At 32.8% G+C, this 12,393-nt stretch overlaps 1 protein-coding gene across 5 annotated transcripts in view; it reads left to right on the forward strand.

Annotated features, from left to right (window-relative positions):
• Positions 1-11,885, forward strand: part of TXNL1 (thioredoxin like 1) — a 27,594-nt gene extending 15,709 nt beyond the window's left edge. For 2 of the 5 annotated variants that reach the window (XM_023531157.1, XM_023531160.1), the window contains 5 exons: positions 120-242; positions 1,867-1,936; positions 3,737-3,909; positions 5,679-5,783; positions 11,651-11,885. In XM_023531157.1, coding sequence (XP_023386925.1) covers positions 120-242; positions 1,867-1,936; positions 3,737-3,909; positions 5,679-5,783; positions 11,651-11,680 — 501 coding nt within the window. In that variant the 3' untranslated portion in view covers positions 11,681-11,885. Of the gene's footprint in view, positions 1-119; positions 243-1,866; positions 1,937-3,736; positions 3,910-5,678; positions 5,784-9,355; positions 9,717-11,650 lie in introns of those variants that run through there. The other 3 variants (XM_023531158.1, XM_011361112.2, XM_023531159.1) reach the window with 2 other exon arrangements.
• The last annotated feature ends 508 nt before the right edge of the window (positions 11,886-12,393 follow it).

Consider the following 12,393-nt stretch of genomic DNA (forward strand, 5'->3'; position numbering starts at 1 on the left):
TATTTTAAAAGAGATAGACATTTTCTTTAAAATTGCTTAATCTAGAGAGAATCACATATTTAAGATTTTTATACCAAATCCAAATGCTTTGCTTACAGTCTTGATGTTATTTTTTTCAGATGGATTTAATGCCTTTTATTAATAAAGCTGGCTGTGAATGTCTTAATGAAAGTGATGAGCATGGATTTGACAACTGTTTGCGAAAAGACATGACCTTCTTGGAATCTGATTGTGATGAGCAGGTAATTGAATGCTTAAGGCTTGTAGAGATTATCAATATTTATACCTGCTATTGTTTCTTTATCATGTTTCCATCTCATGGTTTTATGTCTCTCCTTCCCAGATGACCAGTTCTTTTCCATTTTGTAACTTTCATTTTCTTTGACCCCTGTCCTTTGACCATGCAGACTGACCCCACTCCTTTCCTCTGTTCTGTGTGGCCTGCAGGTGGACTGGGGAGAATCACAGAACTCTTGGAGTGGCCCCACTACTGAGCTGAACCTTTTCCACTCTTAAGTCCTTTTGTTCATTCTTGATCTGCCTTTCATACATTTTACCCACCCAAATGAGTTTGTCCCTGAGAAATAGAGACTACTAATTAGATGAGTGCTTCCCATGTGTCTAGTCTTCACTCCCAGATGTAAACTAGTATTGCACTCCCTCGCATTGTTGTCACAGAGTAAATATTGTAGTACTGCCTCATTCAAGCCCTATTTCATCTTGACTGTTGTTTTCCTTAATTTCCTTTCTATCCCACTGACTCTGCTTTGTCCCCATTCTAGTTTATCTTCTACATGTTCACAAAAATTATTTTTCTGAAATATAAATCTGATCATGCTTCTTTCATAGAATAGTTAAATGATTCTCACTGGCTTCAGAAAGAGGATGTCAGATTCTTATTTGATCTGTTTCTAGCTTTTCACTCTCATCTCTGGTTCACCTGTGATTCAGGTCCCTAAATATGTCATGCTTATATATACTGTTACAGACCAAGTATAAAAAGTACTTATATAACCAAAGGAAATAGTCTAGGTATTTTCTTAGGCAAACAGACCACAATGATCATGAGACCAGAAATTGAAACCCCGTTTTTCTTTGCTCCAAACAGATGTACCTTACTGTATAGGTTTGAGTATTGTTCACTTTGTGTTTCTTGTAAATGTTGCTCTGAATATAATTTCGATGATGCATATCAGCAGGACTGCTACAGCTTCCCCGAAATCTCTTGCCGGGGAAATTCTGCTCCCAGGATAGAAGCAAAATTTCTGCTGGAAAGATTAAGTGAATGAATCAGTTTCTGAGAGATAGGCATTGCAACAATGTTTTGTATCCTGGTTTCTTTATGTGGCCTTTCAAATTCAGTAAAGTAAGTGAAATGTGGAGATATGGAGGTGACTGTAGAGTTGTAAGAATCCTCTTCAAGGTTTTGGATCAAATAGAGTCCATTTGAAGGCATCGTGCATTGCCTCCAGATTATCAAGTGACATGGGTAGACACTTGACAAATAAACTGTCCTATATGCTAAAATATATATTTTTAAAATTTTATTTTAATTTGGGAATTTTGTTTGAATTTTTGGAAAGCAAATTGCATGCCAATTTATAGGTCACAAGAACTTAGGTTCTTATGCATAATTTTAGTTAATTTATTCCATTAAATTTGTTGTCATTCCCTTATGAATACTCGATGATTATATATATCAAATGTTAGTCTACTCAAGTCACTTTCAACTTACTGATTTTACACATTACAATGGTTTTGTTAGATTAATTAAATTTTTTCTGCCTTTCAATTAATTTTAACTGTTCTGTGTATTCAAGGTTTTCAAGAGCCCTTTTAATATGAAGCCATTATTTTTTTTCACAGCTACTAATTACTGTGGCATTCAATCAACCCGTTAAGCTTTATTCAATGAAATTTCAAGGACCAGATAATGGTGAGTAATGGACAGTTTTTCTTCAAACTAACTTTCTGCTCTGTAGACCTGTTAGCACATACCTAAAACTTTTTATTAAATAGAAGAAAATATTCTTTGTATTGGGAAAGAGCGAAATTGTTTTTAGAACAAAGCAAGGACATGAATGGGTCATATAATGTGAGATTTATCTCTAGTTTTTTATTTTAGAATTTAAGTTCCCTCTTAATCTGAAAATGGCTGAACCTTTTCTTCCAACTATGACTGTAAAACTCTAGATTCAAAGCAGCCATTTTTTAGGATCAAAACTGGGAGATAGATATTTCAAACTCCTATTACAGATGATAAAACTAAGGCTCTATATCTTCCCGTTTGTGCCCTATAATGGTTTTTATGTTTTTTATACATATTATGATCCTTTAAACATGATTGTACAGACTTGGTATTTTCCTTTTTATTATATAAAGAATTTTCCATATTCAGCACTACCACCTTTTTTTTTCTGTTTTTGTTGAGGGTGTTTTGTTGCTGAGGGTTGGAGTTTCGGGGTGGGCTGCAGCCCTCCCTCAGCCAACCCATCGTGCATCTCCCTTCTCTTCTTCCTCTGCTTGTGGGGGAAGCAGACAGACGGAATGAGAGGAATAGGGACTAGACCTTTTTAATTAATTGAGAGAAACAGCCAGCATCCTATTTATTAGATAGCATTCCCTTCTCATTTTTTATTCTAAATTTTCATGTTTTTTTCCCCTGGTTGCTATCAGTTTTTATTTCAAATTGCTTTAGTTCATTAAAAATAGGTTACAAAGAACCTAGTCCATAGCTCTTAAGAGAAAAATAATACAGATCAAATATATAAATTATGTATTATTATTAAACAGTAATGCAAGTAACAGTTCATATGGCTATATATACATGGATGCTTGTAGATGAGATGCTTACATTCTCATTCCACTAACATTTTGGAAAATATTAAGATAATGTTACCTTTATAAAAAAAAAAAAATACAGCAAAAGTAGCCTAGCTAGCATTCTATTGTCCACATTTCAGTAAGCTATAATATAATGGTAATTAAAAATGGTATTAATGAATTTTCATTGATGAAAGTCTGTTCTGAAAATACAAGTATTTATAAAAGCGAATGCTGTAGAAATTAAGCAATTTTAGCAATGTGAATATTTTAGATTCTTTAATCAGCAACAAAACATAAGTCTTAGATTGTACTCTGAAGTTAAAGAGATTAAAACACTCTGTAAATGTCATCTTAGCACTGAGTACATCTTAATTCCTAAGATGAAATTTGGCAATTTGTATAATTAATTTCCTTTTGGCTAGATGGTGTTATTGATGATGCTTTCCTCTTAAATAACAGAATGTACCAGTTGTTGGCATTGCAAGACCCAACTCATTTTATTTCTTTATGAAACTTGTTAACCTGCATATACTGTCAGACTCCATTGCTACCTTCCCTATACTTCCTCACTAGTAGCATATTTATCATAGTACGTCTGTTCTGAGAGCAAGATTTGTGTGTGTGTATATGTGTACGTGTGCACATATATGTATGTGTTTTAATCTAGTATTCTTAGTCAATAGTGCTAGCAGGCCAAGAATATACCAGTAAATGCCCTTGGTGCAAGGCATGGGGATGGGGAGAACAACTATGAAGATACTCAGACTTTCTTAGAATTTCTGAAGATACATGTAGATATGTGCATATGTGTGTATTTGTGCCTATTTGTATAGTGTGGATGTAATGATAAAGGGAAGAAAATATTACATACTTGGTTTTCAGCATTTTATTTTATTCTGCCATTTTATAGGTCAGGGTCCTAAATACGTAAAAATTTTTATCAATCTACCCCGATCTATGGATTTTGAAGAAGCAGAAAGAAGTGAACCAACTCAGGCTCTGGAACTGACAGAGGATGATATTAAAGAGGATGGTATTGTCCCACTTCGTTACGTTAAGTTTCAGAATGTTAACAGTGTAACTGTAAGTAGTATTTCATGAACATATATTTAATGGGTTTATGGGTGACAATTCATGCTCTCCTTAGTGATTCTAAATGATCCTTTAAAGTAGATATTTGTTTACTTGGTTCGAAATGAGTAAAAATGTATAACGATCTAATTAAATCTTTTTAATTTATCTACATGTCCTAAAGGGGAAAGATGGTTGATTTTTAAAAATTTGTGGTTTTTTCAGTTTACTTATTTTATGTATGTTTGGCAGCTGTTGTGAAATGTGTATTTGAGAACATTTTTACTTAAACTGATTTGAGTTTTATTATTCATACCCGGTGATGAGTGATAGATTTGTAAAATTCAATGTACTTTTCTAGAATATAGTTTTTAATAATATAGTGGTCACAGTCTCAGTAAAAACGAATCAGCTGCTGCTTAATTAGTTGCTTTTGTGCATTTTGGTACTGCAACCCAGCACATGCTCTCCACCCCCAGCCCCGTCCTTCAGAGGAGGAGGGGACGGGAGGGTTAGAACAGACTAATAGAATACCCGGAAGAAGAAGTGAGAACCAGCATAGAGTCACTGAGAACAAGTCATACCAAACTAACGTGATTTTTTATTTTAATGTAATGAGTCTGGTTTTTGTAAATTAGAAGAATGCTATAGCGTGTGTTCATAATAACACCTTATTTAGTGATGGGAGAAAGGCAATTTGTTTATTGGAAAAGCTCTTTCAATCCAGATATCCTGATATAATCTTCTCTATTATCAAAAATCATGAACGTAGTTATTTTGTGATAGGTTCAAGTCTTATGTACTGTGTCCTGTCTCAATCAGAATTTTGGTTAAGAGACAGAAAGCACGTGTATCACTTTTTTGGTGATGAAATTGAAATTGAAATGACAGTTTTGATCAGAAAGTCTAATCAAAGTAAGTATATGAATTTTAAAAGCAGTAAATGTAAACTGTTGTGCTTAGATTAAAAGAAGAGTACAACTAAGTGGAGCACTGGTTTAATAGTCCACTAATTAGAGACTTGGAGTTTTTAATTGATCAACTCAGTTTGAGATGAATCTGTGGTTGCCTGTACAAACAACAAAAACTGACTGATGAATGCCATCTTAGAATGAAAGAAGTGTGTTACTCAAATCAAGAGAGGCAATGTTCCTAAGTAGATAGCATCTAGAGTATTGTGTTTAAAATATGGAGCAAATTAAAAAAAATCCAGTATTCTGAAAAAGGATCTAAGAGTAAAGCTTCTGTCTCTAACATGCTGAGGGGAGTTCTTAAATAGAGAGTATAAACAGTCAATTGAGTTTGAAAAAATATGCAGGGCATAGTATGATTTTAGGAGCTGATTTCCAATACTATTTTTTTTCTAGTATTCTAGGAAATAGAATGAATGACGAGCAGAAAGAATATAACTAAAAATTTTCCTCAGTGAAGCACTGTAATTTTTTATAAAATTTCAGCAGTCCATTGAATCATGAATTGCATACTCTTTAATCGTTCTGTGTAAAGAATTTAATTATGGCCCCTCCACACCATCACACTAAGTCATCAGGCATTTGTATATGTGGGTGTCTTGCCATGACATCCCTGGAGAAGTGAGAATAGCAGGGCAAACAATGGAGGTAATAGTCCTGTAGAAGTACTAGTCTGAATATAATATAATTAATCCTTACGATGAATAGAAGGTATTTTTATTAGTAATCTAAGGAAATCGATTAGACTTAAAGCATTTTTATGAAAAAAGTATTATAATCATTACCATAAAAATTATTATTTTTTGGTAGATATTTGTTCAGTCCAATCAAGGTGAAGAAGAAACAACAAGAATTTCATATTTTACTTTTATTGGTACTCCAGTCCAGGCAACAAATATGAATGACTTCAAACGAGTAAGTTTGTTTAAATGATTTTTAGGGGAAGTAATATAATTTTAAAGAAATAATTTCTTAAAAATCAAAGTCATATGTCATGGAGTTTTTTTTATAAGGTTAAACTAGAAAGAACAGTAAGTTCTTTTAATCATATTTTTAGATATCCAACTTAAATTTCTAATAAAAATAAGTCCTACTGATATATCCTACTGATATAGTGTCTTAATGAATGGCATCCAGTTAAGAGAGTAAAAATGATTGGTTTCAGAAAGTAGGAGAAAAATAACAAAGTTAAATCATTATTATTAGTTTTTAAGAACTTTATCAATATTAAGATTTAGATTTTCATTGTTTCTGATGAAAATATTTTAAATGACTTAAATAATTTTACACTGAGAGGATAACTTTCAAACTATGTGCTAAAAGAACACATTTCAGCAAATATATATATAAAATATTTATTTATAAATATTTTGACATAATCTTGAGGTTGCAAAGAATTTCTAAGGTACTTGGGATCTTTAGGAATGAGAACATTTTGTACGTTCATAGGAATTACTTCTAATTGAATGGTTTCTTATGGTGACTCTTAAAATATACAACCATAGATCATAGAATTGCCACCAAGAGCTTTATCATCAGTACAGAGCTCAGGTGCCGTACACAGATTAAATGTGCTGCAGCACAGGAGACATCACCATGTTTCTGATGTCTGCCTCTGGCAGGCAGTCTGGAACTTGAGATGATTTTAGAGAGGAAGAGGCACCCAGCTTAGCAGTTTGACACCCCTGTTTGGGGAATGGGAGCTGTAGAACATCTTGAAACTTATCTTTTTGATGGCATCCACAGATCTAATTTTAATTAAATTACAGAAAAATTTATAAAATTGCATAACAGTGGATGAACTTACGTTATTTTTTTACAAAATTGATAACCTTGACAGATATTTTAACTGGCCATTTTTCAACTGTCATTTTCCTGACTCACAATATAATTAACTTTTGGGAACTGTAGAGATGACAATCATGTACTTAGATCTGTCATGTTAAATGTTTGACATATGTATAATGACAGGTTAGGAGAAGCAAAGATTAAATATCTGCATTTTTATGATATGAAATATGCTGTACTGGGAAAATGTGTGAGCAACAAAGACATTTTGGCTGACTGCTTTGTTACTTTGCCTGTTTGGATTACATGCCATTGGATTTAGCTTTAACTGTGCCTTGCATAGTTCGTTTTAGCTTAATACTTTCATAAGATCCGTTACTCTTTAAGTCCTGTTTTTCTTATACCAATAATTCAGCTCTAGTTTCCTGCTTATCACCTTAGCTTATGGATTTGATTTCCATTTTCTCTAACCACTACTTGATCTTGTCTGTCTTCCTGTCAGCCTGCCATTCAGTTAATAATTGTCCATCTAAGAATCTGTCTTCACCTCTTTAATTTTAACACCCCCAATCTCACCTCTTCTAGACTACTTTTCTTTTTTTACTACCAAACTACCTTTTTTGGACTGCCTTTAGGATAGCATAGGTGTTAAGACTGTTCTTGCTTGTATTTGTCTTTATTTTATGATTTGGATATGTGTCCATTTAACTAAATGCTTTTTTACCCTATTAAAATCACTGTAGAGCAATAGTTCTCAAACTTTTTGGTTTCAGGATCACTTTACACTATTAAATATTGTTGAGGACTGAAAAGAGCTTTTGTTTCCATGAGCTATACTTACCTAATAGTTACTATTTCAAAAATTGCAACTGAGAAATTTAAAAACTATATTTATTTAGAAATAATAAACTCATACGTTAACACAAATAATATTTTGAAATTATGTATGTATTTTCCAAAACAAAAGCAACTTAGAGGAGTATTGCTTTATACTTTACAAATTTCTTTACTGTCTAGCTTAATAGAATCCTCTCGTTTTCGTATCTCCTGCATTCAGTCATTTTTTTGCTATCGCAGGTTGTGTAGCCTCTTAAAAACTCCATTGTACACTGTGAGACAATGAAAGTTAAAAAGGCAAATAATAGTTTAGTATTATTTTGAAAATAGTTTTGAGCTTGAAAACTCCCTAAAAGGGTGTGAGGGACCCCCAGCGTGGTCCCTGGGAGAATAGTTTAATACTGTAGTGGACGCCCTTCACAGTACTCTGGACTTCTTTGTCCCTTGCTTATGCTCTCTGATATGTTTTCATGGGTTAAATGGTTTTCTTATTGTATGTCAGTATTACATTTTATTTTCATAATTTCTGAATGAGATTTGTTCCGTTTGTGTCATTTATTGTCCTTAGGGCGATTCCTCAAAAGTAAGCTAATTGCAATTATTTTTGTAAATTAAGAACCTCAGTGTAGAAAAAGTGCAATAAAATTAGTTTATGTATAACTGAAATTGGCCAATTTGGTCCTTTTATAGAATCACCTTTTTAAAATTATGAGTTTGGTTTCTAGTGAGGGAAATAACAGATACGTGGTGTGGTGTTCGTTGTCCCTGTAGTACTGTGCTAGATACAATCTTGATCCCTATCTAGAGCAAGTTTGTGTTCTTGAGGGTTAATGCACAAACATTTGGGAAGTTAAACAGAATTAAAGCTTAATTCAAGGCTGTCTTCCTCCACAGACTGTTGTCATACTTTTCCGGCCCAGTGATACTGACTTCTTCCCAACAATGACTGGGAAAGAATGAGGATATTTTATGGAGGAAGAGGGCCTTGAACTAAACTTTAGGAGTAGAGATGGACAGAGGAAAATATAGCAGTGGGCAGTCCAAGTGGAATGGAAAATAGCAACTTGGGCATGAAAACGTAGGACAAGTCAAGTATGGCTGGCACTTCTTTTTCTTTATTTAGTCAGCTTGAATTTTTAAGGGATTACACACAGTAATTAGAATTTAAAATTTCAAAATAGATTCGGCATGTATTTTATCAACACAGAGGAAGAGTCTTGATACCTCTTTGTGTTGTAAAGTGAGCTATATAAAATGGTTTAATGAATGATAAAATAGAATTATTGAGCATTTTCAGTTTACATTTTTATGATGTGAGAGTTGTTGTTCCTAGATAATTTTAGTTTTCAGAATGTCATTAACCTTCTTCTTATGTCACTGAGATGACAGAAGCTAAGGTAACACTAATGAATCTTGGATGTGGCTAGAAATCTTAGACCACCTTGCATGCTGTTAAAACTTTATAAGGTTATACCTTTAAGATTTGATAGACTAGTACACACCTTTTGCTTGTCTGTTTTTCGCTCTTATAGGCATTGTGCACATATTATAAAATACACTTAGTGTATTTCCTGTTGTAAATGGATTCTTTGTGTTGCAGCATGGAAAGCTTGCCATCCTAATTGGACGTTGATATTTTCTTTACTAAAATATGCTCTTTACATGAATTGCTTTATTTTAATATAAAAGTAATAAAGTATATAAAAATGAGCATAATTGAAGGGGCTTCTGCTTATTAGGGAATGAGGTGCATGAGAAAAGCAGAGCAGATTTTCTATCACTGTAATAAAAATAGACTTTTCTAAACTGGCCATTCACCGTATCAGCTATTTTTGTAACATTTCTGTCTGTTTATTTTTCAGCTTTTTTAATCCAACTCAAATGAACTAAAACCAGAAGATTTTTTAAAATGAAGTAATATAAAGATTGACCTTATCTCACTCTACTCCCCTCCTTGCTTCTCTGCTCATCTTGCACCTGTCTGCTCTCTCACCCTTCCCATGTTCTCATCGTTGTTGGTGCAAGATCTCTACAGCTTCTGTCATCCGGATCAGCCTTGTTATTATATTACTAGGTTTCCTCAACCATCCCTTTCTTGAGATCATTCTAGTTGTGTTTCTCCACTGGCTTTTTATTTTGTTTTGGTTTTTGTTTCGGGCTTGCAGCTAGGTGCTTTAATTTCATTACCGTACCGTATTGCTCCTCAGCTTTATTTTTTACTTTCTCCTGTCTCATATTTAATTTTGTACTACATTTTGAGAAACAATATTGCAATAAAATTTACATTGTTGTAAATGGTTTAATTAGTTTTTGGATAATGTTTTAATCCAATCCGAAGTTTGAATTTTATTTTTCAGGAACTATAGAGTCATTTTGGAAATCAAATATGAACAGTTTCATCAAGTTCTTTTATGCTAATACTAGTGTAATATATTGATTAAGTTGTAGTTGCTGATCAATTGTGGGTATGTCCTCTGCCTCCCCAAGCAAGCATAATCCAGTTGAAGGACTTACAGACTGAATGTTAAGCTGGTTTAAAATATTAATATAGAAGATCAATGGACTCTTTACTGAATAAGTATTTTTGACACCTAATTTTGATGTACCTAGACTTTTGTTTGTCTGAGGTATTAATATAAAGACTTCAAAATGAATAAAAGAGCTTTACGTTTGGGGTGGAAAATCCATATTGGAGTGCTAAATTTCTTCTTTTTTACAGAGAATACACATTGGCAAGTTGAGAGCTATCAACCTGTGAAACAGTATGCAGATTTGTGTCTTCCACTGTATCACATCTGCTAAAATTTTAGTTTTTAATATCAATTGTTTTTCTCTTGCTTAGTCTAATAGCTCTGTGTTTTGCTTGTTCCCAAGTGATACGATGATCAGTAATGCTTTCAGTGTTTATCTGCTTAAATTCATTTGTGATACACATAGTTCCAACTTGCAAGAAGGCTCCTCTTGGTTCTTAAAACCTAAATTTCTTACTCTCATCCACATAGTCTTTTCTGAGACTATCTGTTCAGCATCTTTCTGGCTTTTTGGACTGTCTAACACATGATTCTTTAGATCAGAGAGTTCTTTTAAAGTAATAAAAGCGGTTTTACCGGAGGTGGAGAAAACAGCACTTGTGGCATCATGTGATTGGGAATTCAGTGTGAAGAGTTTTCATAATCTTCTCTTATGAAAGACATTGTCCCAGCTATGTTTTATTTTAGACCAGAAATGTACTGAAGACCTTTATGAGTTCTGCTTGATTCACATTCTACCATTTGGAACAGAATCAATTTAAAATAATGAAATTTACATTTACAAATGTACACAGCAATATTTTTGTATACAAATATATATTTAATAGCTTGCACATAGATTTTTGTAGAGGCATCTCTGCTTTGAGAATACATTATTTAATGATAAACTTTAGGTTCGAAGTAAATTATTCAATTAGAACATAGTTTTGAACTTAAGAGAATTTGTTTTCTAGAACTTTTGGTAGAAACCAAGTTTATTTTTTTACATTGTTATGCTGCCACATTTACAGCAACTAGGGTATTTAAAAAATCCTGTAATAGAGAATTTTTTAATCATTAACAGAAACAAAATTTTTTTTTACATTTTTTGTAGTATATTTGTAGCAACCAGGATTTTTTAAAAAAAGAAACAACAAAATTAGTCATTTTTAATCTGTTTTCATTGCATGTCTACATATTGAGAGAGAAGTTTAGAAACCTTTCATCTTGGACATAAAGATATAAGTTTAGCATAGTCTTTTAATTCTAGATTATTTGTGATCAACATTTGATTTCTAATTGCCTAAAAAATAGTATGCCAAATACATGTCACTCATATAGCATCAGCTTTTCATTAACTTCCCTAAATTATCAACCTTGTTTTGAAAATTTGCATAACTTTTTCTTAAAACAGTGTGGGAAACCAAAAATAGCCTGCATGTGTGTCCTTTTTAATTCCTTGAAGCTCAAGGAGAGAGTCACAGTTTGATTCAACAATGAAAATATACTGCATGCCAAAAAAAAAATGCAGGGATAAAAGTTAACACCAGGTTTTAAAGATGATTGCCAATTAGTAGTATTTTGAAAATAACTGATATATTTCTAAATTAATAAGATGTACATATAAAGTTATTTTTGTTTTTCTAGGTAGTTGGCAAAAAAGGAGAAAGCCACTAAAGTTCGAAAGACACTGGAAGACCATATTGCAATCAGATCTACAGCTCCTGGATAATTGCTTGATTCTCGCCAGAGACTGTCAATATTCCATTCATTGCCGTTACCAATAAATCATTGCTTTTGTTCAGATGATATCACTAGTGTTTCTATTGTAATCTTGATACATGCAATTGTAAATAAAAGTCACTACTTTTGCCAAGCTTAATTTTTGTCATTCTAAATAAGTATTTTCTCTTTCTGTTTATTTGAAAATTGGTCAACTTCTGATTTTAGAAGAGGCTTAAGAGTCTGGTAGCATATTGAGCGAAAGCCAGTTTCTCTCCTTAGAGGAGCAAAACTGTTTTCGGGAATTAAAGAGTACATGTGCCCTCATGTAGACACACACACACACAGAGCAAGTGATTTTGATAAATGAACTTAGAACAAGTAATCATGTTCAGATGAGTACTAACACATATGTTTATTAAACAACATTTAGGTACCTGGGCTATAGAAATTACTCAAATTATAAACTACCAGAAATAAAACAAGTTTAATGAGATATAACTATTCTCACCTCAAATTGTTAGTTATGGGACTACAGATATTAATTCCTTCTGGATAAACTAAAAGTTTGAGTCAGCCATTGGTATGTTGAAATCTGACAGGGGAAAGTACAGAACTAAGAATTCATGAAGTAATGTGAATATCTTTTAATCAAGTAATTTAACTAC

This window comes from Pteropus vampyrus, unplaced genomic scaffold (assembly GCF_000151845.1).
Source record: "Pteropus vampyrus isolate Shadow unplaced genomic scaffold, Pvam_2.0 Scaffold62, whole genome shotgun sequence".
In the NCBI taxonomy this organism is placed as follows: Eukaryota; Metazoa; Chordata; class Mammalia; order Chiroptera; family Pteropodidae; genus Pteropus; species Pteropus vampyrus.